Here is a 26,697-nt window from a genome sequence, read left to right on the forward strand (position 1 = left end):
AGCAGCTGACCGACTGCCTCAGCTGAGGGCAGTGCAAGTCTCCTAATACCAGCATGGGCCAGGGAGCTGTGTCCTACACAACTAGACTGAGAAACAACGGCTTGAACCGGAGTGGGGAGTGGGGGGCGGAAGAAAGAGGGGGGAAGGAGAAACAGCGGGAAAGTCTTTAAGGCTACATTTTATTATGGAAAATTGTTTTCGTCTTAAAAAAAAACAACAACAGGCAATTGACAAGGAAGAATGAGGGAAAATTGAGGTGCCTTATTAGTCACCCTGCACCCTTGCAATTCAATTCATTTGTGAACTGAATAGGAGGAACAGAATTAAATAACCAGATGGGGGTACAGAGTTAATATTCCCAGCCTTCCCTTTTGGGGAAAAACTGAGGCACAGTAATACTGAGCAAAAGTGGAGGAAGCCACAGCCCCAGGTCACTCCCAATGAGCCGACTGCAAGGGATAGGGGACAGGACTCCATATGGACTTAGCAAGGCAAATAGTAAACCTAGCTTGTAAACCTGGGACTTTGGGGGGTGGGGGGCTGGGAGCTGTAAACAAAGGGGCAGTGACCTAAGGAGCAGCAGGGAGAGGAGCCTGTAAGAGGAGTGGGGGCCAGGCCTCCCAGGGACAGGAGTGCTTAAATCTTGAGAGCCCTGGGGTGGGGGGAATTCAAGGAAGGCTGTAGGGAGAGTGTGCTGGGCCCAAGGAGGTGGAGGGGGTGCTCCATCTGCACCTCAGGAAGCTCTGTGCTCCCTGGGACTTGGAGCTCACTCTTGGCTCACCTAGGATGCTTGAGCATGCCTGATGCATTCACACCAGGGACCTTGGGTGAGGGTGGATTTAGGCAGTTGGGTCTGCCCCCAGAAATAGGATGAGGAAAGCAAGTTGGAAGATGTTGATTGAGTTTCCCTGCCAGGCTCATTTTCAGGGTTGTCTGTTCTGAACCATCTGGGCTCCAGGATCTTCAGTTCTGGGAAGGAGGGAGGTATATGCCTGTGTTGGAAGGGGGTCACCTCCGGCAGGACTCATCTGTGGGAAAGGAGACAATGATGACAGAGAATGAGTGAGGTCCTCTGCTCCCTGCCTCCCCACCCCACTCGCGGAACTGAAGGCCAGTTGTCATAAGGAAGTCTTATAACATCTTCCACATCTTGAGTGCCTGTTACTACCAGTCATGGCAGCCATACTCATTTAGCTCATATTGTGTGCCAGGCATTCTTAAAGTTCAATTACTCTCACAATAAACTCTAGGTGGATTAAATAATTTGATGTCCAGCCATTCCTCTAGGTGCTTCACAAAAATTAGTTAACGCTCTCAACAACTCCAGGAGGTAGTTATCATTAATCCAGTTTCATAAATAATAAGCTGAACCCAAAGATCAGTTTATTTCCCTGAGGTCACAATCATTAAGAGAAGATAGAATTCAAACTCAGGCCTGTCTGATCCAAAACGTGTTTTTAAGCACACTAGAGCGCTCAGAAAGAGCCCTGGTTTGGAAATCTGGAGACCCGATGTGTACGTTGCTTCCCAGGATGTCAGTTTCCCCATCTGTTAAAGGAGAGGGTTAAAGTAAAGTTCCTGGCAAGCCCCTTCCAAGTGCCAACATTAAATCCTCCCCTTTTCTCCGGGACCGCAGTGCCAGCTCTGAACACAAGGGGGCGCGCTCGCGCCGGCGGAGCCTCGGCTCACCCACGATCAGGGCCTTGGTGCGCAGCCCGCCCTGGAGCTCGCGCTGCAGTAGCAGCTCTTCCTCATCCTCTTCGTCGTCGGGTTGGTCCACTGAGGAACTGGGGACACTGGGGGTCTCAGGCTCCGGGCCCAGCTCCTCCAGCACCGAGCTCTCGGAGGGGTATTGATAAGTAGTCTCTAGGGCTGTCTCGCTGAAGGAGATCTTGAGCTGCGAATGGGAGGGTGGGAGACAAAGGGGGTTGGGGGCGAGAAGTCAGCCCGAGAAAGCCCTCGCGGCAGGTGCCAGGTGAGGTGTGGGGCTGGTTTGGGCACCCCGCTGATCTTGCCCTCTCTGGGATTCACTTTTCCTTTCCATGCTGGCCTTCCAATCCCAGGTTTCCCCTCTTCGATTACATTGTTTCAAAAAAAACATCAGACTTTGGCATGCGCTTTGGCGGCAGAAGTGTGTAATACAGGACCAAGGTTCCTATTCTTTAGAGTGGGGGAGGCAGAAGGGTAGGTAGAAATTAAATACATGGAAATAAGTCCTGTGATCAGAACTGCGTCTTTGGGCGCCCTGGGGCAATCAGGAAGGCTTCCCAGAGGAGGTGACATTTGAGTTGGCTGGGCAGGAGAAACTGCCCAAGCAAAAGCAACGACAGGCACATTAGTTTCCATACCCTCAGTCCCTTGCTGTTCTTGAGAAACCCAGGACCCTGGACACCCACCACCTCCTTCTCCTCTCACTCCATTCCTACAGCTGGAATAGACCCACAGCAAAAGGTTCTAGAGTCTGGGAGGGGAGAGGAGACCAATAGAAAGGCCCAGAGGAAATGAAGATTGTCCCCCAACAGGTAGGGGGAAAAAATCAGCCCTTGAGTCTCTGAAAGGTGAAGCTGGGGGAGGTGACAGGGTCAGAGAGGAAAGTCCACGCAAACAGGGTGGAGATGGAGAGTGCACCGGGAGGGACACGCAGAGATAGAGGCAAAATGCCAGAGGGGATAGAAAATCTTTCGTAAGCAGTCGTCCCAAGAGCAGGCAGTGAGAGCCCAGCTGTTCTCACAGCCATCCTACCCTTCCCCTTTGCCCTCTTAAGAAGCTCAGGGGGAAGGGGCAGGGTGGAATTAACTCTGGGAGCCAAAGCGATTAAGGAGACAAACATTCCATGTGAAGTACTTGGAAAGGTCCAGATGATCTTCTCAAGCCTTCCCTGGCATCTGTTTGAGAAACCTGAGGCTGGAGCCCCACATCCCTAAGTCTCTGCATGGACTGGGATATGAGAAGAGAAGCCTGGAGGGTGTTTGAACAGGCAGTTGCTAACACAGGGGTCCCCACAGGAAGCCGGAACTCAGGGATGTATCACTCCTTGGCTCCAAACCCTGCCAATGCTCCCCATCTCACTGGGGGGAAAGCCAGAGCCTGACCAAGGCCTACAGAGTGCTGCCCACGTGCCACACCCCCTCCCCTCCTGTGTGTCCTCCTCCACCCCAGCCACACAGGCCCACCTGGGGGCACTCCCACCTCAGGACCTTTGCACTGGCTGTTCCCTCTTCCTGGAACAGTCTTCCTCCAAATAGCCCCATGGCTCCCTCTCTTCCAATCACCCTATTATAAAATTGTCATATTCATTCCCCCTTCTCCTGGCCCTCTAGCTTCCACTTATCCCTGTTCTATTTGCTTTCCCATAACCACCTCCTAAACTACCAGAGAACTTACTTATTACCCTTGTGTCTGCTGTCAATAGAAGGATGGCAGTCGCTATACTGGGTAAGGAAGGGTTCATCCAGAATTCAGATGAGGTCCCAACAGAGGACCAATGCTGGGGGAACAATGTGAGGGGAGCCAAGCCTGTATACAGTCAACCCCAGTCTGTCTGAAACTGCTGATAGAATTGAGTGAAAGCAACCAGACCCCTTACATCCTAACTTCTCAAAAGGGACAACGTCTGGTTCTGTTACTGGCAGATTTACCCAAACTTCTGGGAACCCATTTGTTTTCTTTTCATATCCCCTTTCGGGATAACAACCTCCATAGTTTATTAGCCACTCTGAAAAAGGATTCACTTTATTTGCTCTCAGTCCACGGTTGACTTTCCCCTCACCCTGCTCCTCTCCTCAGCAGCCCCCACCCCACCCCCAGCTTCTGACTGGCTTCCCAGGAATGCAGCCTGCATAGATGGGGGGGAGTACGCAGGGGGTGACTCACTGGCTCCTCTCTCATCAGCTATATAAGGTCACAAGGGGGCAGGAGTGGGGAGGGGCCAGTGTATCAGCCAGAAGGGCCTCTGGGGAAGGGCAGGAGCCACAGCCCAGCCTCTGGGCTCCAGGGGCAGGGCTGGGATTTCTCTGGATACTTTGATGGAATCGCCTGCAAACAGGAGTTATTTAGGGAAGGCTGGGGTGGAGGGGGTGTCCTCCTATCCCTGAGCCAGCGGGTTGGGTTGGGGCAGAGCCGGATGGCATGCCAGCCCCTCATGAGGTGGTGCTGAGAGAGCAGTGGTCTGAGAGGGTGGGGGGTGTCTGGGTCTGGAGAACTCTGTGCTGCTGCTTCCCCACCCCCACCCCCACAGTGGCTGCTTCCTTCTTCTCTCACCACATCCTGAGCACAGTTCTGGCAGGCCAGGGCCCAGTGTTCCCCACTCAGCACCACCAGCCTTCCGGCCCCCACCCCAGGCTTCCTGTTTGGGCGATCTGCTTCCGGCTCCCCAGCTCCCCAGCTCCCTGACCTAGGTATGGTCACCACCACAGGTCCTGCCCTGCACCCAGATGGCTCCCGGGCTTTTGGTCCCAAACTTCATGCCTCCCTTTGTTCTTTCCTCCCCAAAAGCACAAGCCAACTTAGTAGGAAGTGATTTTTCTGAACACTTCACCCTGGCAGTTCCTGACCTACTTCCTTGCATTGGCCCAATCCGAAGGGGAAGGGGTTAGTAGCAGACACAGGGCTCAGGATGGACTCAAGGCATCTTGGCTTGGGGAGGGGAGCTTAAGCTTCTTGTGATGAATTGGGAGATCAAATGACCCGCCCTCCCCCCCCCCCCAAGCTTAACCTAGCTTTTTGGTTCCTGTGATTTCCCACTGACACTAAAAACAAAAACCTTATCTGAGGACATAACACATGGGATGAAGACGGTAGAGTTGGAAGGGCTTCCCAGCCTCTAGGGAGAAGTGTTAGGTTCAGGGACCTCTCAGAGATTTTCAAGCTGATAATTGATTGGTGTGAAAGGAAGGGACTAGGAAAGGGGTTGGGCCAGGGCTAGGGGAGAAGTCAGCCTGGCAGCTCCCACTTTCCTGCACATCCTGATTCAGTTCAACCTCTGACCCTCTGCTGGCCTCAGCCCCCACCCTTGTCCTCAACTCCTATTGTACTCCCTGCTCTCAGCAGTGCCTCCAAATTCACTTCTCTCTTTTTCTACCCCAAGGGGAGGGAGAGGCCAGGGTGGCAGGAAGAGGGGAAAACCGAGTGCAGAGCCAGTTCTGAGGAGGGAGGGGAAGCCCAGGGAGGAAGGCAGGAAGGGAAGGCAGGGGGTTTTTTGGAAGAGGAGAAGGCTTTTCTTGTCCCAAGAGAGAAGGGAGCACTGTCTGAGGCAGTGGCCCAGCTGGGGGTGTGCAACCCCGAGGTCACCCACTGCAAATGGCTTCTGTGTGCGTCTCTCCCATGGGGCAGACCTGCTCTGTGGACAGCCCTGCTCTATTCCCCATCCCCCTTCCATCCTAGGATGTCCCCACTCAGCTTTGCCCCCTCTTCCTTGGGACTATGACAACTTCCTCCACTCACTTCTTCCCCCCATTTCTCCCTAGAACCCCAAAGCCACCTCTTCCGCCTCCCCAGGCTTCCTGCTCCAACATTCTCTCCTTGGAAGGCGGTAAAGGCTTTCACTCTGGTGACCTTGCCTTCATAGATTCAAGGCTGTTGGCTTGTCTCCCACCAGATGGGCTGGGTTGGGTCACAGACTCAGAGGAAAGGAAGGAAAGAAATGGGGGGGTGCGGCGGGGGGGGGGACTCAGAGCCTGAGGGAGCGGAGGGTAAGCAGCCTGAGCGCCTGAGAGAGACACACCCAGGAACAGCACTAGGTTGCGGGCAGGATCCTTGGGGCTTGGAAATGAATGGAAAAGGAGGGCTACAAGAAGGAAGGGTGCGTGTGCAGAGGAGGAAGGGTGGCAGCAGGAATCAACAAGAATAGAGGAAGACCGGAATGCAGGGATATAAAAAAGACGGAGTCCAGAGGGAACAGACGAGTGGGCTTCTAAGGAGTCTGGCTTGGCTGCTCCCTACCTGTTTGTGGTGCCTTTCAGGGGACCCCTTGACAAGGCAGCTGCGGCTGAGGCGGAGGTAGCCCCCCAGAACCAAGATCTCCTCAGCAGTCGGGTACCGCTTCTTCCCAGCCCCAGGGACTGCAGTGTCAGCTGTGGCTGCCGTGGCAGGGGCTGCAGGGGGCACGGACCTCCTGGGGTTGACTGTGAAGGTGTGTCCACTGCGGCGGGGGGCCCCCACCCCTGGCCCTGCCTTCACCCCATAAAACAGGCGGCTCATGAGGGGATCCCCAGGGGACTGGGGAGCAGGTGGGGCTGGGGGTGGGGGAGACAGAGGGGCTGTGGGTGGGGGCCAGAGTTCCACTGCTTCCTCTTCCTGCTGTCTAGAGCCTCTAGTCCCAGCGTCCTCTGGTGGAAGGGGGGAGGGCACAAAACGGAGGTTCTGCAGGGTGCTCAGAGACCTGCCCGGAGCCTCCGCCTCCTCCTTTTCAGCCTCCCCTTCTCCAGCCTTTGCACCAAGAGGCCTCAGGTGCTTCTCAGCAGACTCTGGAGGGTCTGGCCTCTGAGTTTGAGTCTCTGTGTCCCTGGGTGTCCATTCTCGAACCTTCCCAGAGTGCACGGTCCATTTCCACCCTTCTGCCAGCCTCAAGCCCCTCTCACCATCCTCCATGGGGCTGGGCCTCTGCTCTGCGGCCTGCACTCCTCCAGAGCTGGTTTCTGGAGTGCCCCTGGTCAGCGTCTCTGACAGCCCTGGACTCTCTTCTGGGGCCGTCCTTGGAACTGGCCTCTCTTTCCTCCCACATTCCTCTGAGCAGTCTTTTCTTTCTTCTCCTGAGCTCAGCTTCCATTCTGATGTCTCTGGTTGTATCGAACTTTGTTCCTGAGACTCTCTGGAGTCAGGCCTCCATTTATGGGCCTCTGTCAGGTCCAACTTCTGGTTGTCAGACTCTGCTGGGCTCAGTCTACTTTCCACCACCTCTTTTCTCCTGGGGCTTTGTTCTCGAGGCTCTGCCAGTCCCAGATTCCGCTCTGGCGTTTCTCCGGGGCTCAGCCTCCATTTCCGTGCTTCTGACAGCATGGAGATCCTGTCTGCAGCCTCTGCTGGGCCCTGTCCCCACTCCTGAGCTTCTGAAGGCCTGGGGCTCGGTTCCTGGGTTCCCCCTATGCCCAGCCTCCTCTCTCTGGCTTCCCTGGGACTGAGCCGCTCTTCCCTCGACTCTTTTCCCTTGGGGCTTGGATCCCGCATGTTCCCAGGACTGGTTCTCCACTCCCGGGCCTCTAAGGGCCCAGGCCTTCTCTCTGTAAGCTCTTCACTCCGCTGCTGCTGCTGCTGCTGCTGCTGCTGCTGCTGCTGCCGCTCCAGCCGAATGAATCGGTTCTGGTGCACTGGCCCGATGGCCTCCAGCAGGACGGCAGACTTGTCTGGGTCTGGAGGTCCAGCCTCTGCATTCCCAGAGACAGGACTCGATTCCCCAGGAGACAGACCAAGCTTAGCCCGACGGCGTTCCAGGAGCCCCCGCTTCCAGGCTGGCATCTGGGATAGGCGCTCCCGCTCCGCCTTCTCCCTGCCCCGAACTGCTGCCTCCTCCTGCCGGCGCCGGGCTAGCAGCTGTAGTTTCCAGTCCGGGATGGTGGCCATGGTCTCCTGGAGGTGAGGGTGGGGAGCACTGGGGGCAGAGAACAGGAAGGAGAGGCTCCAGACGGCTCAGGGGGTGAGACTGGGGGTGGGGGGGGAGGAAGTGAAGGGGGAAGTGGGACACAGAGAAGGACAGGGGAGCTGAGAGTGAGGACAGAGGGAAAGAAGAAGAGGCAAGAGAGAGAAAGGGGAAAACCAAGAAAAAGCTATGGGCCAAGTTGATGGGGGCGGGGAGGGGGTGAAGCAGAGGAAGAGTGGAGATTCGGAGCAAAGGGGCAGGAGTCAGATTTGGCAGTACAGGGTTAATGGGTGTCAGAGACAGTCCCAAGGATGTAAGAAGAGAAAAGGGCGAGAAAAGAAGTTGGTGTGAGGGAGAAGAGAGAAGAGAGGCAGCGGGTGAGGCGGGACAGGTTCAAGCGAGGTGGCCTCACCGCTACCCCTGGGGGCAGTGAGAGTGGGGAGGGAGGTCAGGGAATCCCGCCGGTGAGGGGGCAACCGGACCCGAGTGGGTGTCGGGGAGGTGAGGAGGGACGGTGAGTGGGGAGGTCTAGGGGAGCAGGGGAAACGGGGTTCAGAGGGGAAAGGGAGCTCCGCGGGTGCACCCTCGCGCGTCTTGGCGCGGGCCCCCGAAATCCGGGCTCCCCTTCCAGTTGTGCTTGGGCTCCGCCTCCCGGCTCCCCCACCTCTCCGCCCCAGGGCGGGCCAGGGGAAATACCCTCCCCCGGGGACTTTCTGAACCCGGGCGCCGGGTCTGCCAGCGCGTTCCCAGAGCCCTAACGTCCACCCCCACCCCGGCGCGTCACCACTGCCTGCCTCTCCCACCGGCTTTGCCCCGGACCCAGGAGCGCGGCGGACCAGCTCAACGCCTCTTCTCTCCTGAGCCTTCGCGTCCTGAGCCAGGGTCTCGGCTCTCATGGAACCATGACATTGCCAGCCATCCCTGCCCAGCTCTAGTCGCATGGACAGACAATCTCAGCACAAAGAGGAATCAGCCCAAGGTCCGGACCAGGGACCGGAGCGGAGAGACAGCCCCTCACCAAGTCCGAAGCGCCTCTGTCAACTCACACGCAGCGGGGCTCCCAGGGGAGGGGGTGCGGAGAAGCCTGGCGTCCGGAGAGAGGCGAGAGGAAGAGGAGGAGAGAGGGATCGAGGGAGATCCGGAGACAGGAGGGAGGGGAAGAGGGGGAGGAGGAGGAGTGAAAGAGGGAGCCGAGGAGGAGGGACGGAGACAGAAACCTGGGGGCCGGGCGGGGGGCGGTGACCGCTTTGTCTGAGGACAATGGGGAGAGGGAAGGGGGCGCGGGGCGGAGCCCGAGGAGGGGGCGGGGCCTCGCTCCCACCGGCCCTCCGTGGGACTCGGATCCCGGCTCCCCTTTTCCCGCCGCCACCCCTGGCTCTCAGCTCTCGGTCCCCAGGGTCCCTCACCCCGCTTACGTCCGGTAGCCCTGGAGAACCCAGGTGTCCAGACACCCACCCCCAGACCGCCGACCCAGGGCGGCGGCCCGTGACTCAGGCCCCTCGAGGGACTTGGGGAGGAAGCAGCAGCTGCTCGGAGCGGGGCCCGCCCTTCCCATCTCTTGCCGCTCCTCCCCACACTTTGGCCTCCCGGGCCCGCCTTTGTTGCTACGGGGTCCCGGGCCGCCGCCAGGCAGTGGGGGGCCGGTGGGGAGGAGAGGCGCTCGGAGGCCAATAGCTTTGGAAGCTCGTTTTCCTGCCGGAGACGCTGCCCCCTCTTTTATGCTTTCGTCTCCCATGGGTCCCAAGGTCTGCTTCGGGGAAATTGGGGAATGTGGAGGAAGCGGGACTAGGATGCTCCGGGAAGGTGGGGGTGGGTCCACGGGAGTGGCCGCCGCCCTTGGCTGCCCAGACTAGACTTTGACGCTCCCAGGCTCAGGACTCGCTTCCTTCCCAAACTCAGCCCTGCAAGTTTGAGACTGACAAAATGCGCACTATGTGTAGAAAAACCCAGCTGAAATTTATTTTCCTCCATTGCGTGTTCCTCGGGTGAACAGGGGGGCCCTTAGTCACCCGAAATTTTGAGCAGGAGAGTCCTCCCTAGTAGGTTCAAGTACAGAACCCGGGGGCGGGGCCTAAGGAGGTGGAGAGGCCAGCCAGTGGGGATCCTGGAGGGACAGCCACTATTCAAACTTGCAGCTCCTAGGAGGGGAAGTGAGACTTGGAGATGATCCTGGAAGTGCAGAGGCAGTAACTGTGCCAGGGGAGTAGTCAGGCTGGACTCTTCTCCTTTTGAGGTTGGTGAGGGGGATGTCAAGCCCCCCCAATCTGTGAGGAGACCAGTAAGTTCCCCACCCTTCTCCCTTGCTGGTGAGAAGTGCACCTTGGAGTCCAGTGGCTGAGACTCAGAATTTAAGGTATGGAGATGGACCCAGGGACGGGAGTGGACAGGACAGGTCCTCCTTCAGTCCACAGATTTAAGCCTCTAGTCTAAAGCAGCCAGGGCCTGGATATCAAGGAATTTGAATTCTGAGGGGGGGAGGAAGTACACGGCTTGGAACCAGAGTTAGCTCCTCATTTGGCCTCCCCGTCCTGGGGCCGGGAGAGCAGGTGGAGCTTTCTTTGCAGCTGGGCCCGGAGGTAGCGGAGGTCTTGCTGGTCAAGTCCGTGAGCCAGGCCCAGGTACAGAGTAAGGAGGAGAGCCAGGAGGAAGCGGTCAGTGCCGAGGGTGGGCACCACCCATAGCACTGTCAGCAGCTCCACACAAACTGGATGGCGCAGGTGGGAGAAGAGTCTCAAAGCCCGGGGAGACTTGAGGGCCAGAGGCTCGCCCAGCCCCAGCACATGGTAGTACACCTAGGAGAGAGAGAACAGCTTAGAAACGGAGTCAAGCCCTTTTTGAAACTTAGCCACCTTTTCCTCCCCTTCCAGGCACCCTCCTGCTATAACTCAGGCCCAGGGACCGCTCTTCTGAGTCCTGTGCCCCTGACCCTCATCTCTGGGCCACAAACTTTCCACAGGCCCAGGAGGCCCATGGTTTTTAGCCTTTGAGGGAGGGCTGAGGGGAGACTATCTTATAAGAAAGGGAGGTAAGGGAGCTGAAAGCAAGAGGAAGGTAGAACAGCATGAGAGGAAGAGAGGGGGGAAATCCTTGGAAAGGAAAGAGGCATTCTAGAAAGGATCAGAGGTCTCAAGTCGGGATCTGGCAACCTCACCTGTTTGAGGCCCATGAGCTCGGCGTAGTCAAAGACGAGAAGGATGCTGAAGATGAGGAGCCAGGAAATGACGTGGAGCACAAAGCACAGGAGGGGCACCCAGGTGGCCCATGGCTCAGCCCGAGCTGCCCACAACACGGGGCCTCTGGGAACAGGCTCCCAGTATCGCATCACCAGCTGGGGAAGGATGAGGGGCTAGGTGACCCAGCAGCCCATCCTTGAGAGACCAGGACTGAGAAGCTGCCTCACCCCCGGCTGGCCTGCCGCTCTCCCCACCTTTTACCATGAGCATCACTAAGAAACAGTCACCATGTGGAGGGTGCTGGGTGGGGCCCCAAGTTTGTAAGATGACCTGTCTCTACCAGAAGGACTTACAGAACGGATGGGGGTGACTAGAGAGGTGCACAAAATAGCCTATGCCAGGTACCCACTGAGAAGACAGATGAGTGCCCAGTGGGAAGACTTCCCTTGGTTTAGAAGAAAGGGTAGGGCGGAAGAGGGGTCAAGGAGAGGACCTTAAACTCAGACAAAGTTGCAGAGGTGAGAATGCACATGGCACAGTTGGGGAATGAGAAGCAGTACATCCTTCTTGATTCAAAAATAGGGTCTGTGCTGTGGAGGAATGGAAGCTGAGATTAGTCTTGAATACCCTCAGTTCTCCTCCAAAATGCTTCCACATTTTATCAGAAGCCAAAGGTCCTTGTCCCTGCCATTTAGATCATCATTCCCAGACTGTTTCCCTTGGGGACTCAGTGCCAGGGCCTCATACCTGCAAGGCCAGGGCAGTGCATGCCACGTACAGTGACCTCTGAAGGACCCCAAAGTACCGGGACATCCACGCCTTCACTGTCTCAGTCGCCATGAGGCTGTGCTGCCCCACAAATAGTAGCAGGAGCCCCAGATCCCAAGCCAGGGGGGCAAGAATGCTTCTGTCCTGCAAGGCAGCCAGCCATCCCTGGCGGGCATCTAGGGGGAGTTGGAGAAAGAGACAAAAGAACAAGATGGTGGGAAACACCCCTTACCTTCACTTCCTCTTGGGGCCCCAGGCCAGGTCCCTTAATGCTTTCAAGAGCCTTACTGTTTCCTCTTTACGCTTTGCCCACCTCACTTTCCCATTCCCCGTTCCTTCCCTCTTTCCCAGGCCTCCTTCAGAGCTGGGGAAGATGATTCTGCTGAGTAGTCACAACGGCATGCAAGAAGCCACCCTTGGATTGCGCTTTATTTCGCTTCTCCAAAGCGCCTTTTTTTTTAACACTCTCTTCTCCATAGTCTTCTCTACACAGCACTTTCCTCAGCATACTCTGTTTATCGCCCTTTCCCTCCGCCTCAGTCCTCACTGTCCCGCGTCTCCAAACCGCTAATCCCTGAGTCCCTAATTTAGCCCGCAGGCCTCTCCTGTAGTTTCTCTAGGCTTTCTCGGTTACAGTTCCCTCTCCCGGACTTCCCCTGTCATTCGTCTACAAGCCCCGCCCCCGCTCCCTCTCCTCCGGCCCCACCTCCCTACTCCAGAGCTCATCCTCCAGCCCTCCCGCTCACCCGGACCACCAGACTCCGGCAGCCCTCCAAGAAGTGGCCGAAGGGAGGTAAAACGCACGAACTCCACTCCGGTGCCAAAGGCCAAGATGAAAGAGGCGAGAGCGGCAGGGACCAGGAGCAGAGCAGAGGCCATGGCGAGAGACTGAGGGGTGGGGAAGGGGGCGGGCTTGGGGTTCCCGCGGCCGCAGGCTCCGCCTCCCGTCTGGGATCCTGCCCAGGAGGGCGGGCTCCTGCGTGCTCACGCCCAGGCTACCCGCCCGCTGCGCGCTGCTTCTGCCACCCGCGGCAGGGCCGAGGCCCGGGTGCCTGTCCCCAGCCTGTCCTCTCCGCGTCACAGAGGGAATGTTAGAATCCCAAGTGAGAGGGGAAGGGACACTGGCTCTGCAGCCACTCACGTGAATTGAAACCCACCTCGGCTGGTTTACCCATCTAAAATACAGTTCCTCTCTTGCTGGGTTCTTGGAAACGGCGGTAGAAACCCCCTTTCTTTAACAGCCCCGGCTGGAAAACATAGCCAGAGTTAGAGGTTCTAAAGCCTCAGCGAACACATAATGAACGGCGAGACAACGGCTGAGAACCCAAAGCTCTGAGTCACTTATTACATCTTGTTAGATTGAAAAATGAGCGACTGTTTTACCACAAAATAATGCTTATTCTGTAACTTATGAAAAAGTTGGGTTATTGTTTCTCCACTTGCTAAGAAGGGCAGAGAACTTCTCTGTAACACTAAAAGATTTGTTCTAATAATGCCAAAGGCTGTTGATTTGTAACTATGAGAATAAAAATGTGAAAATATTTGTGGTAGAAAGCTTTACGTATTACAGTTGTAAGCCCTGGCAGTAGGCTACTTTTACCCAAGCTTGGAATTATCTATGAATTTATTATCTATGACTTTACAACCTCATCAGCTGGATTCCCCTTACTACTCAGAAACCACTAAGATCTTCTGAGTTAACACATTTTCCCTACAGACCTGTTTTTAATACAAACATTCATATCCACAAAGAAAAATAAAAGTAAGGTTTTCGCCATCAGATTGAAAGATCGTGGAGTTAAGGACCATACTCACAGTAGCTATCACCACAGTATGGATCTTAGACATCATTAAACTAATTCCCTCAACTTATAGAAAAAACAGGCCCAAGGAGATAAAATTTCCCCAGATGAGAACTGCAGAATTGCTAGTCCTGTGGGCTCAGGGATGAGGACACTGCCACGCAGCACCCCGGCCTCTCCACATTCCTTCTTCCTCGCCGAGGCTCAGCACCCCACCTCTGAATCAGTGCTGTTGTGTACTGTACCAGACATCTTATGTTTCCCTTCCAGATTCACTCCACCCTGCTTTCTGCTTCACGAAGTTGTCTTGCATGGACTCGTACATCAATGAAAATCAGTTTTTACTGAGGGATCCCTCTCCAGAATGGGGCCCTCCTCTCATACTTTTGGGCTTAGAGGTAGTCACCACACAGCTGTGGGTACTGCAGTATTCTTTGTGATTTCGCTACACTCTGCCTACTTCTCTGTACTTTTTACTTTATTAAACTCTCCCCAAATTATCCTGATTTGTGCCATAGTTTCCTGCCAGGCCCCTGACAGAGACACTTATTACACAATGTGCTACAAGCTGTGGGATTCTCTGGCAGTTTAAGTTGAGACACTTAGATACTAGTCATGAGATGGGAGTGCTAAGTGGGGCTAGAGAGACAGCAGATACTGTAAGGAATTCCATGGACCTCAGTGACATGGACAGTTTCACACAGCATGAGGCTTTGAACTGGGCAAGAGGACTGACATTTATTTTGTCCTACGTTTAAAAGCCAGTATGGTGTCTGGCAAAGCTCATACTTACGTATAACTTATCTGCAGAAATATGCACAAAACTAATCAACCATTTTTTTTTTAAGTTTTTATTTATTTTTAAATGTGTTTTTCCAGGATATCAGCTCCAAGTCAAGTAGTTGTTTCAATCTAGTTGTGGAGGGCGCAGCTCACACTGGCCCATGCGGGGATTGAACCAAACAGGCAACCTTGTTGTTAAGAGCACCGTGCTCTAACCGAGCTAATCAGCTGCCCCAACCAATTTTTTTTTTAATTGAAGTGAAATTCACGTGACATAAAATGAACCAGTTTAAAGAGAACAATGCAGTGGCATTCAGTACATTTGTAATGTGTGCAACCATCACCTCTGCCTAGTTCCAAAGCATTTTCATCAGCTCAAGGGAAACCCTGTGCCCAGTGAGCAGTCACTCCCTCTTTTCTCTTCCCCCAACCCCTGGCGACCACCACTCTCTCTATGGATTCACCTATTCTGGGTATTTCATGTAAGTGGAATCAGACAATGTGAACGTTTGTGTCTGGCTTCTCTCATCTAGCATAATGCTTTTGAGGTTCATGCTCAGCATTGCAGCATAGATCAGTACTTCATCCCTGTTTATGGCTGGTAACAATCCATTTACAGGTCTGCCACAATGTGTTTATCCATTCACCTACTGATGAACATTTATGTTTCCATCTTTTGGCTCTTGTAAAGTGTTGATACGAACATTTGTACACAAGTATTTGTGAAAAAATATTTTAATTATTTCAGATGTTTACCTACAAGTGGAATTGCTGGGTCATTTTCATTGCTGGGGAATATTTTCATCAGTAATTATATGTTTAACTTTTTGAGAAACTATCAAACTGTTTACCACAGCGGCTAAACCATTTTATATTCCTACCAGCATGTATAAGGGTTCCAATTTCTCCATATCCTTGTAATCAACCAACTTTTTTTTTTTTTTTTAAGACTTTATTGGGGAAGGGGAACAGGACTTTATTGGGGAACAGTGTGTACTTCCAGGACTTTTTCCAAGTCAAATTGTTGTCCTTTCAATCTTAGTTGGGGAGGGCGCAGCTCAGCTCCAGGTCCAGTTGCCGTTGTTAGTTGCGTGGGGTGCAGCCCACCATCCCTTGCGGGAGTCGAGGAGTTGAACCAGCAATCTTGTGGTTGAGAGGACGTGCTCCAACCAACTGAGCCACCCGTCCGCCCCTCAACCAACTTTTAAAACCTAAATTTAAGAAATGTTATATATAAAAAACATATTAAAAAAACTGCACTACACCATAAGGCACAGAATGAATATTTATTTATCATAGAGGTTAAGCCTAAGCTCTAATTTTATAAATACTGGAAAAGCAGGCCAGAAAAGTGCAAAGACTTACTCAAAGTCAAAGCTAAAGGATGCTTCTAACAAGATCGGGCCAGGAGAGAGGAAAATATTTTAGTAGCATTCCATCACTCCACCCTCAACTTTACTCACATCCTTCAAGTTCCTGACACCAAAATTGTTTCCACTATCTTTTGGAGGATAATTAAGAACCCCAATAATTAAAGAGGAAGCGAGATGGCTTCCAAATGGGAGGCAGGACGCTGTGTGTACCACCAAGAAGTAAGTACATCAGTTCAGCTAGAGATGAGAACCACTAACGACATCTGAGCACGAGGTTAGCCTACTTTAAATGGCCATTTAAGAAAACCTGTGGCTCCCAATCTCCCTATCTTTGTTTTCCCATAAGCCTCCTATCAGTACACCCCACTCCTTTTCAAAGCCCTAAGTTTTTTCTCCCAAATATTTTCTAATCCTTTTATTGGTCTGGGGTGGGGTTTTCAGGTGGATGACATTTCCAACGTGGAGAGGACAAAGGCCTCTGGCTTGGCTTCCTGCTTCAGCACCCCTGTCAGCAGGAACTCAGGTGAGAGGACCGGCAGCCCGACCCGACATGGAATGGAGCATCGAGGGGCGTCTTCGGAGCACGTGACCACAACTCTCTGAGGCTGGGGAAGACAGAGAGCACAGACGGCAAGTCAGGGGGAAAGTCCCCTAGAAATGGGCGGAGGGCCCACTCATCAGTTTTAGCATCACTAAGACAGTAGCTCCAGATAGGAAGCCACACGAAGCACACTGCATTGTCTATGAAGCACTCTTGCCAGAAAGTTGAACCTGAATTTATTGAAGCCTTCCAGATTAACCAAAATTTACAGGAAATATAGTAAATGAATAAGATAAATGACACAACAGGGAGCAAGCAGAAAAATCCAGCCTAAGGAACATTCTAAAAGGACAGCTGCTCTAGTTGCTGCAGGAAGTCAATGGCATAAAAAAGGCTGGGTGGGCTGCGGGGACGCCCTGGAGTAAAAGAGAATTAAGAGATGTAACAACTGCAGCAACACACTGACCTTGTCTACACCCTGAAATGAACTGTAAAAAGATATTTTCAGACAACTGGGGAAATTTGATTAATGGAGTATGAGAAAACTATTGTTAATTTTGTTATGGATCAATAATGGCATGGTGTTTATGTAAGAAAATGTACATATTTCTTAGAGATGTGTATTTTTAGTATGTAGGAGGAAATAATGTTTGCACTTTCCTTTAAAATACTTCAGTAAAGAAAATGAAAAAGAAAAAAAGGGATAGATAGAGCATATGTAGCAAAATCTAAATTAACCTGTTGACTCTGAGGGATTGGTATATGGAGGTTCACTGCATTCTTCTCTCTCCTTTTGGGTATATTTGCAATTTTTCAAACTACAAAATAAAACTAAGTCCATTTGGAATCAGCAGACCTATTTCCTCGTCCCTATCTCTTTCTGTACCATAGGTCTTCTCTCACCCTCCCACTACCCTCCACTCCCACCTCTACCTCCATTTTGTCTTCCGGCTCTTTCGCATTCCAGCCACTTCAGCTGCCACCCCCGCAGATCCAGAACGTACCTTATAGGAGCGGGGCATGCTGGCTAGGACAGTGCCTCCACAGCAGCTGATGATCTCTCCCATCTGAGCTGGAGGAGGCTGGACTCCAGGGGTCACATGAATCTCATAGCCCTAAGAGGAAGAAAATGGTGGAGGCAGTGGACTGTTGGCAAACTTCTGGAGGGAGGGCTGAAGCATGGGAACACAGCCTCTCACCTCCAGCAGCCTTCGTTCCCGAGCGCGGCTCAGGGCATCTCGGAGGCTGAAGCCAAAGTTTTTCTCCTGCTCAGGGTCAGTCACCACATAGTCATCTGGGGGCAAGAAGCGACCGGCCCTGCGGGACTAAGGACAGAAGTCAGTGTCAGAGCTCAGGCCGGCCACCCAGCTCTGCTGCCTCGCATTTATGGGGAACTCAAAGTGTTTTATAACGAAAAACACCTTTATTTTAGTCTTCAAAGAACTGTTCTTTTTCCCAGGATAATCGTGATTACCTTAGAAAAATGGAATTTACAATGCCTCTTCAAAGCATTCTACTTTAACAGGAAACTTAGCTTCACAGAATTCATACACTGAAAGGTTTTTTTTTTTTTTCAAGTGTACATTTTGTTGTCATTATAAGACAAAACAGAACGTAGCGTAAGGGAATCCATTCATGCTTCAGGTCCTTCTCCTCAAGGAAGCAGCACTGTTATACTATTTCCAGTTAGCAAAATCTGGCCTAATTTAGTAACCCTTCTTCCTCTGGTGTGACTTCTTTCACCAGAGGCAGCCACTGCGACGGCTTAGGCTTAGTGGTAGCGGAAGCCACCACTGCTACCCCAGAAGTCACAGTGTCTTTTGAATTAAGACTTCTGCCTTACTCACCCCTTCCTTCCTGCCCCTCCTCCTCCCACCACTGTCTAGAATGCTAGGTGAGCAGTCTTCTTCCGTCACTCTCTATTGGTCTGTCCTCATCTGCTGGCCTCTCACCTGGTGCAGCCACTCCAGGGAAAGGATAGGGATTCCCCGCCCCAGGGCACACAGGAACTTGACTGTCCGGCGGATTCGATCAGTCACCAGGTAGGACGCCTCTGCCACTGAGCTGGCAAGACTTCCCCCCAGGGCCAGCACTGCCCGCTCTCCACGGGCATCCACCACTCCTGTGAAGAGCACCTGCAGAGGGGGTTAGCCTGAGCCGGTCACAGCAATCAGTGCCATCAGTGCCCATCTCCCACGTCCCCTGGGTCTCCTCCCACAAAGCCCCATGACCGTTCTCTCCTACTTTGGGGGCTGTGGACTCGTGGTTAGGTTTGCTCCGTCGGAGGCTGCGGCTAGGCATTCCCTTGGGCTCTTCCTCAGCCTGGTCTCTCTTTCTCTTGCCTGGTCTTGGGATCACTTCATTCTGGGATTGAGAAGGATCATGGTGGAGTTTTTGAGCCCAAGCCCTTACCCAGCTCCATGGCCCCAGGCCTCTCCTCACCTCTTTCTTGAGGGATTCTGTCTTCTGGGGGATGTCCCCTCTTTGGAGCCGTTTCTGAAGTGGGGGTGAATCCACATTCCCTAAAGGCCTCTTGTGGTTTTGAGAGGCCTTAGACTGGGGCTCTGGAGTGGACCTGTATCTACCTGCTGCTTCTACCTTTTGGATCTGAGGAGCACGAGTGGCAGCCCCAGGAAGCTGGGCAAAGGCAGGCTCAGGAAGGGTCCTAAGGGACTCAGCTGCTCTCACTGCTCCTCGCCTGCGGGTCCTTGAGGAATGGGAGTCAGGTTCAGGGGGTGCAGAGCAAGGGTTGTGGACAATGGGAGCTGCAAGGAACCCATGCTTCCTAGTGGCCCTTGGCCTCCTGCTACAATTGGCTTGAGGGGTGGGCTCAGGGGGGATAGGCTGGTCTGTGGGAGTGGGAGGTTCAAGGTCAGGGGCTGCGGATTCAATTGGTTGGTCGGTCTTGACAGAGGTCCTGTGTGTCCTGCCCCGACTGGCCCGAGATGTGGGTTTGGGGGTGACAAGCTGGTCTGTAAGGGTGGAAGGCTGGGACTCAGGGGCTGTGGGGACAATTGGCTCAGGGATCTTCACAGGGGACCTACGTGTCCTGCCCCGAGATATGGGTTTGGGGGTGACAGGTGTCTTGACAGAAGATCTATGTGTCCTGCCCCGAGTGGCCCGAGATGTGGGTTTGGGGGTGACAAGCTGGTCTGTAAGGGTGGAAGGCTGGAGCTCAGGGGCTGTGGGGACAATTGGTTCAGGGATCTTCACAGGGGACCTACGTGTCCTGCCCCGAGATATGGGTTTGGGGGTGACAGGTGTCTTGACAGAAGATCTATGTGTCCTGCCCCGAGTGGCCCGAGATGTGGGTTTGGGGGTGACAAGCTGGTCTGTAAGGGTGGAAGGCTGGAGCTCAGGAGCTGTGGGGACAATTGGTTCAGGGATCTTCACAGGGGACCTATGTGTCCTGCCCCGAGATATGGGTTTGGGGGTGATAGGTGTCTTGACAGAAGATCTATGTGTCCTGCCCCGAGATGTATTTTTGGGAGTGACAGGCTGGTCTTTGGCGGTGGAAGACTGCAGCTCAGGGGCTGTGAGGACAACTGGTGCAGGGGACCTATGTGTCCTTCTCCGAGTGGCCCAAGATATGGGCTCAGGGCTGACGGGCTGGTCTGTGGGGGTGGTGGGGTGGGGCTCCAAGGCTATAGAAGAAACTGGAGAGGGTGTCATCCTGGAGGATCCTCGGGGCCTGACTTTGGGTTTTGCATGGAGTGGGTCCAGCTCTGAGGACAAGGGAGTCTCTGGAGCTTCCTGACCCCTCTTTTGCCTGGTCCTGGGAATGGGTGGCTGTAAAGGTGGAGAGGGAGAAAAGAGGGGCTGAGGTGCAGGATGTTTTTGGCTCTGAGAAATGAGAAGGTCTGGGAGTGGGGCTGCGGCTTCAGGTCCTGTCGGAGGCAGATAAGCACCTAGGGGTTCTGGATCACCCTGGGGAGAAAGAGAAGCAAGTAAGGGAGGGAGAGGCAGGGGGAAGATAGGACTGGATACTGTTCTTAGGGTTAGAGTGTGCACACTGGCATTGCTCTTTCTGTTTGTGACCATCTCCTATTAGACTGGGAGCTGCCAGGGGAGGAAGTCGTCTTCTTGCCCACAGACCTCGCCCCACATCACCACTATAGTGTTCTTACTATACGGATGACGGACAGTTGGGAAAAGATGGAAGGAACACAAAGAAAGGGACTTTCTTTCTGAGCCAGGTAGAGGGAGACAGAACTTGGGAAACAGACATATGGAAAACAACAGGTGCCAAGGTAAAGGGATAGAAGCCAACTAAGGAGTGTGAAAATGGAAGACAGCGTGGGAAGGGCAGTGGAGGGGATGCAGATGTGACTTGTGGAGTGGGGGGAGGTAGAGAAAGCAGCTCTCACCCTAGACGCCTTCTCAGCAGGTGGCATCTTGTAGTTCAAGTGGCCTAGACAGAAAGTAACGACAATATGGGTGAGGTCTAAGCAGTTACCGAGGGGATGAGTATCACAAGAGCTAGGTAGTACTGGGGTCCCCCTTTCTCCACCTGACTGGCTCCCAGAAGCTACCAGGGCTGAAGCTAGTCCCTGAAGGTCCGCTGCCCCGACTTCAGGCCCTGCTGCTGGACTGGGGGCCTGCCCTTTCTGGGCCTGGCTCCCCCGCTCTGTGTCCCCTCTCCAGGAGCCTCCCTCCAATGTCACTTTAGGTACATTGACCCCTAGCCCATCTGGTGCCAGTTTCTCTGCTTCTCTCTCAACTATTTCTCTTACAAAAGTCTGCCTTACTATCCTTTTCTTTTGTAGTTCCTTGGGTGTCTCAATTTCTATCTTCGCATTCTCCATATACTTTTCCATACTTGCACTTTTCACCGTTTTATCAGATTGTTGTCTCTGAGTGGTTCTAGCCAACGCCTATTTTCTCTCCCTGTCTTGCATCACCCGAGTTAATTCTTCCTCTCCCATCACATCTTCTCTCTCTCATTCCGCTGGCAGTTTCTTGCTTTCCCTCTCCAATGGCCCTCTCTGGGGGTCACCCTCTCTGCTATTTATCTTGGTGTACACATGCCTTTCTCCACACTCTGCATCCCTCTGCCTTGAATCCTCAATGGCTCTGTGTGAACTGGGCTTTCTGGATGCTGGTTTCGAGGAGGTGCCCTAAGTGGAGAGGGGCAAGATCCAAGGGCCTCAAGGTGGGCAGCAATGGGCTGGGTCTCAGAGGCCTCTGACTCCTTTGGGCAGAATGGCTGTGTAGGCAAGATCTCCCATGGCTCATCCAGGGCGCCTGAAGTTGAGTCAGAGTGAGAGTGAGAGAGAGAGAGAGTGAGAGAGAGAGAGAATAGGATAGGATTAAGATATATCCATGAACAATAAATCTATATGGGTCATTAAAGGAAAATTGGGAATAATGAGGATAGTTGAAACATTTAATATTTGTCTCAAAAAGTAAGACCATACCTTCATATAAAAGCTCTCACAGTAGCCTCTTAAAACTTATGTTAGACTAGCTGCTCTATGGGTCCAACTGAATTGGCATTTTTTTTCTAATGAGATAGAGAAACATCAGCAAAATAATTGAAGAATAGGAAAAGAAACATGTAGAGGGATAAAACAAGGATGCTAAGTTAGGGGCACAGAGGAGGGGACTTTCTTATACCTGGGTCCTGGGAGCGGCAATACGAAGGGCCAGGCTCCTGGGGTACGACAGCCTGGGTGGGTTCATCCTCCATGCTCTGCACTGCTGCACAGGAAAAGATGGCCTAAGCACAGCTCCTCCACAGAACTCAAAGGGCCATTCTCAGTCTCCAGCCCTGCCCGTGCCAGTTCTCACACCCTTCGAGGACCACCAGTCTAATCTCCCACCTCCTGCTTGCACCAGTATCCCTATGAGGGAGATGTCCTCACCTTTCAGGCTCTGATTCTCTGTCTCCACAAAGCACTGGGTAGCTTGTAGGTCCAGATCTTTAGAATCTGTTGGGGGAGGAATACAGGATAATAAAAAATCATACGTGACCCATAACTCCTTTTTTCCTACTATTTTCTCCCCAGTCCAAACCCGTATGTAATGGACTGAATGTTTGTATTCCCCCCAAAACTCTTATATTGAAACCTAATCTCCAAAGTGATGGTATTAGGAAGTGGTGCCCTTGGGCAGTGCTTAGGTCATGAGGCTGGAGTCCCCATAAATGGGATTAGTGTCCTTACAAAAGGGACCCCAGAAAGCACCCTTGGGCCCTCCTGCCATGAGGACACGGTGAGATGGCCACTATGAACAGGTGAGATGGCCACTATGAACAGGGAAGCAGGGCCTCGCCAGACACTGAATCTGCTGGCGCCTTCATCTTGCACTTGCCAGCGTTTAGAACTGTGAGAAATAAATGTTTGTTGTTCATAAGCCATCCACTCTGTGGTATTGTGTTATAGCAGCTTGAATGAACTAAGACACCCTATAAGCTTTCACCTTAAGGATCAGGGGGAGGCAGGCCAGCACTTACCATCACAGTTGTCTCCAGAGTCTCTGATCATGTCCACATGTGGGTCTCTCCCATTTTCTGTGGGGGGCTGGGCTCCCTTTCTCTGCAGCTGGGTGGGTTCCCCTGGAGTGCCTGTGTCAACCACCACACCTGTTAGGTTCTCTCTCGAGACAGGGAGGAGGTCCTGCCCCACTTGTGCTACAGATAACCACCCTGGCCCTGCCTCCGAGCTCTCCTGCAGCCCATTCCGTCCCAACATCCCTTCTGCTGGAGCTGACCCTGTCCTGTACCTGCCACTGCTGGAGCTGCTAAGGATATACCCCCCTCAGCATGTTTCACAGTTCCCACCTGGAGGAGGCTGGACTTCCTCTAGATGTCCCCCAGGCAGCTTTGCTGGGCCCCCTTCTGCTTCCACATGTGTTGGATGCTTCTCCCACAGCGTGACAGCTGGCTCTGGTGGGACTTCCTCTTCCACTTGTGTGTTCATGTCCACTGTGGTGGAGGCGTGGCTTCTCTCCAGGTGGACTTCAGGGGAGCTCTTATCTTCCGCCATCTCTATGTCACAGTCCCTGAAATGAGGTTGGCTCTTGTCTGAATGTGCTTTGTCTGTGTGACCCTTGGGAACAGATTCTCTCTTTTCCTCCTCCACATCAGTGTCACTGTCTGTCCCAGCAGAAGTATGGCTTCGCTCCAGGAGGGCCACAGGCCTGGCCCTGGCCTCTTCCACATCTGTATCTCTGTTCCACACAGAGGCATGGCTCTCTTTCAGACACGCCAAAGTGAGCGCTGCTGAGACTTCTTCCTCGTCATCCATATTGCTGTGGATCACCATGGGGCCTCGGCTTCTCTCCAGAGGGGCCATCAGTGGGGCTGCACCCTCCTCCACATCTGTATCACTACCAGCCGGGCTCTCTTGAAGATGTGCCAGGCCAGGTCCCCCAGGACTCTTTGCACCAATTCCGTGGAACATTTGTCTCTTCTTCATAGGAACCACAGCTGGGGTCGCGGGAACCCCCTCTTCTTCCACGTCAGTATCACTGTCTGTGGAGCCAGAGGGCTGGGCTTTTTCCAGATGGACCTCTGCTGTCCTTCCCGGAGGCCTGCTCTCATCATCCACATCTGTCTCACTGTCCTCCCCAGTAGGTTGGCTCCTCTCTAGAATCACCCCAACTGGGACCACCCCATTCCTTTCATCCCTCTTGACTTTTGTGTCATTGTTTCCCTCCTTCACTGAACACTGATCCTTTTTAAGCTGGATTTCAGTTACGGCAGCTTTAGGCTGTTCTGTCTTTGCAGTGGCAGCTGAGGAGGCAGCTGAGGAGGCCTCCCCGGCTGCTGGCTGCTGACTTTCTTCCTCATCTGTGTCACTGTCCAAGTTGAAGGCCAAAGGTGGCCCAGGGCCATCTGGGGCAGGGGAAGGCCCCTCTTCATCACTATGAAGGGAAGAGAAGAGAAAGAGTGTATAGACTGTTTCTCAGGAAGGGACACCTGACTCAACTGGGAGCTCCTTGAGGACAGAGACAAGAAGTACTTGTTTTTCTAGCGCCAGCAATTAGTTCTCCACTTGGCACATGAAAGGTACTCAAGAAAAATTCAGCTGAGTGAAAGAGTACGTGTCGTTCTCCGCCCCCACTTCCATGATAATTCTCTCTCTTAGAGATGGACCCTCCAGACCCTGGTTCCTCCTCCTTCTGAAGACTCAGGTGTCCGGCCCTTCAGCACTCACCTCTCTGGAATTACTGTTGCTATAGGGGAGGACGTGGTCCTTGGTTCTTTCACCACACACCTTTCAGAAAGAGGATCTGTCAAGAGTAGAAAGGAGTAAGCTGACAGTTTTACACTCACCATCCCCATCTCCTCACCCATGCTCCCAATACACATACTTACCTATTTCCTCTTCCGAGTCCTCAGCCAACAGGAGCCCCTGGGGTTGAGTTCCTCCCTGTACCCTGGGTGTCTCCTCTACAGTTAGATGGCCACGGGAGACAAAGGGCAAGGGTACATCCAGGCGATGGTATTGGCCGGGCAAGTCAGCAAAGACAACCAAGTCCTGGTCCCTCAGATGATGATTCACCCCAGGGCTCAGGACCTTAGGAGGCCTCAGGATTTTAGTACCATTGAGGCTCCCACAATCCCGTAGGACAGGTGCCTTGTCCCGGGCCAAGATTTCAATCACTGCATGTTGTTTGGAGATGGATGGAAAGGGCAGGGCCACCGAGCAATCAGGCATTCGGCCTACTACATTCTTTCCGAGGTAGAGTGGGAAATCTAAGAATTAGAGAGGTAGACAGATTCAAAGGCCACGGTCCTGGCCTGCTACTAGGAAAATGTTCCTATCAAGCACCCCACTACTCACTCAAGGTCCTCACATGCAACCGAGGAATAAAAGGCTCTAGGACGTCTAGGTATTAAAGAACATATGCAATGCATTATTCATAGTCAACACCCCACCCATCCATACCAGATATTTTTTGTGGTAAAATGTACATAATATATATCATTTTAACCATTTTTAAGTGTAATGCTCAGTGGCATTAAGTACATTCACACTGTTGCGCCATTATCACTACTACCCATTTTTAGACCATGCTGGATTTTAATTTAAATCTCTCCCTCTTTTCCTACCAAAGTAAAGTCATCTACAGTGAGTCCAGAGCACTTGCCTGGAACAAGCAACTCAGTCAGTCCCCTCTTCTCCATTTCCAGTAAAAAAAATTTTCAGATCTCCTCAAGAAAAAAAAAAAAGTCGGAAGATTAAGTTAATGAGTTTGTTGCAACAACGTTGCCAAACTTTTTTTTTTTTTAAGGAGGTCTCAGCTCACAGTGGCCCATGCAGCAATCGAACTGGCAACCTTAGTGTTTTTAGCACCATGCTCTAACCAACTGAGCTAACCAGCTAACTTTTTTGGTATCAGAGGGATTATTCATTATGAATTTGTGCCAACTGAACAGTTAACCAAGTTTACTATTTGGAAGTGCTGAAAAGGCTGAGTAAAAAAGTTAGACGACCTGAATTTTCGCCAACAGTTCAAGGCTCTTGCATCTCGACAATGCACCAGCTCACACAGCACTGTCTGTGAGGGAGTTTTTAGGAAACAAATAACTGTATTGGAACACCCTCCCTACTCACCTGATCTGGCCCCCAATGACTTCTTTCTTTACCTGAAGATAAAGGAAATATTGAAAGGAAGACATTTTGATGATATTCAGGACACTAAGGGTAATATGACAATATCTCTGATGGCCATTCCAGTAAAAGTTCCAAAATTGCTTTGAGGGGTGGACTAGGCGCTGGCGTTGGTGCATAGCTTCCCAAGGGGAGTACTTTGAAGGTGACCGTAGTGATATTCAACAAGGAGATGTGTACCACTTTTTCTAGGATGAATTCGTGAACTTAATTGTTTGACCTTGTTTGAGAGAGAGCGCGCGCGTAATATATAAAAGCTTCTTACGGGCCGGCGCGGTGGCTCAGGCAGTTGGTGCTCCTAATGCCGAGGTGGCGGGTTCGATTCCCACATGGGCCAGTGAGCTGCACCCTCTACAGCTAAGATTGTGAACAACAGCTCTCTCTGCAGCTGGGCTACCGTGTGCTGCCATGAGTGGCCAGTGGCCAGCGTGAGTGGCCCGCAGCAGGCAAGAGCTGCTGCGAGCTGCTGTGAGCGGCTGACAGACAACTGGCGACTGACTGTCTCAGAAGGGGCTGGGAGCGCAAGGCTCATAATACCAGCATGGGCCAGGGAGCTGTGTCCTACACAACTAGACTGAGAAATAACGGCTTGAACCAGCGTGGGGGGGAGGTGGAAGAAGGGGGAGAAATAATAAATGAATAAATAAAAATAAATAAAAGCTTCTTACAACCCTCCAACTACCTCCCCACAGACCAGTACTTCAGTACCCAAATACTGCCTGACCTTTTTCTGGTCCGTGGGCACTACTAAAAATATGCAGTCGTCCTAAGGGCTCCAAGATACACCCCAAGGATTCACTGGGCCTCTCTGTCTCTTCCTCTTCTTCAGCCTCCCAGTTAATAGCCTGAGTGTCCTCCATGATCTGGGAAGGAAACACATTAGCAGCATCATAATCTCTAACATAGGTTCACACACACAGTCTCGGAGAGGAAACTCACAACTGGGGGCAAACCTGGATAGCTATGGAAGTTGAAGCTTCGCTTTATGCCAAGCATTCTGTTGTTAACCATCTGAAGCACTGAAAAAATATTTTGATCATGACACAGAATAAGAAATAAATTTT

The 26,697-nt window shown here is 52.7% G+C and overlaps 3 protein-coding genes across 6 annotated transcripts; all 3 read right to left on the bottom strand.

The window, feature by feature from the left end:
* Positions 1–159: 159 nt before the first annotated feature.
* Positions 160–8,929, bottom strand: PPP1R18 (protein phosphatase 1 regulatory subunit 18). 2 transcript variants are annotated; one of them, XM_033102563.1, is made up of 4 exons: positions 8,592–8,929; positions 5,941–7,585; positions 1,690–1,897; positions 160–1,028 (listed from the first exon to the last, which is right to left on the bottom strand). In XM_033102563.1, exons 2-4 carry the CDS (start codon positions 7,555–7,557, stop codon positions 1,009–1,011), a joined length of 1,845 nt encoding a protein of 614 aa, XP_032958454.1. In that variant the 5' UTR covers positions 7,558–7,585; positions 8,592–8,929; the 3' UTR covers positions 160–1,008. The 2 variants fall into 2 exon arrangements, with proteins under 2 accessions (XP_032958454.1, XP_032958455.1); XM_033102564.1 differs by having other exon boundaries at positions 5,941–7,695.
* A 579-nt stretch (positions 8,930–9,508) lies between these two features.
* NRM (nurim) lies at positions 9,509–13,043 on the bottom strand. 3 transcript variants are annotated; one of them, XM_033102617.1, is made up of 4 exons: positions 12,261–12,985; positions 11,494–11,690; positions 10,725–10,901; positions 9,509–10,365 (listed from the first exon to the last, which is right to left on the bottom strand). In XM_033102617.1, the coding sequence occupies exons 1-4, from the start codon at positions 12,391–12,393 to the stop codon at positions 10,084–10,086; spliced, it is 789 nt and encodes a 262-aa protein (XP_032958508.1). In that variant the 5' UTR covers positions 12,394–12,985; the 3' UTR covers positions 9,509–10,083. The 3 variants fall into 3 exon arrangements, with proteins under 3 accessions (XP_032958508.1, XP_032958509.1, XP_032958510.1); XM_033102618.1 differs by lacking the exon at positions 10,725–10,901 and having other exon boundaries at positions 12,261–13,019; XM_033102619.1 differs by lacking the exons at positions 10,725–10,901; positions 11,494–11,690 and having other exon boundaries at positions 10,077–10,365; positions 12,261–13,043.
* A 2,124-nt stretch (positions 13,044–15,167) lies between these two features.
* Positions 15,168–26,496, bottom strand: MDC1 (mediator of DNA damage checkpoint 1). Its single transcript, XM_033102542.1, is given in 17 exon segments — positions 15,168–16,077; positions 17,018–17,128; positions 17,213–17,338; positions 17,966–18,148; positions 18,258–18,377; positions 18,456–19,294; positions 19,475–19,940; positions 20,381–20,424; positions 21,042–21,257; positions 21,630–21,713; positions 21,878–21,943; positions 22,468–22,716; positions 22,719–22,777; positions 22,779–23,879; positions 24,173–24,248; positions 24,334–24,714; positions 26,358–26,496. Coding segments are annotated over 17 exon segments (4,425 nt in total). The 5' UTR covers positions 26,494–26,496; the 3' UTR covers positions 15,168–15,909.
* Positions 26,497–26,697: the final 201 nt, after the last annotated feature.

This window comes from Rhinolophus ferrumequinum, chromosome 3 (assembly GCF_004115265.2).
Source record: "Rhinolophus ferrumequinum isolate MPI-CBG mRhiFer1 chromosome 3, mRhiFer1_v1.p, whole genome shotgun sequence".
NCBI classification, from domain to species: domain Eukaryota; kingdom Metazoa; phylum Chordata; class Mammalia; order Chiroptera; family Rhinolophidae; genus Rhinolophus; species Rhinolophus ferrumequinum.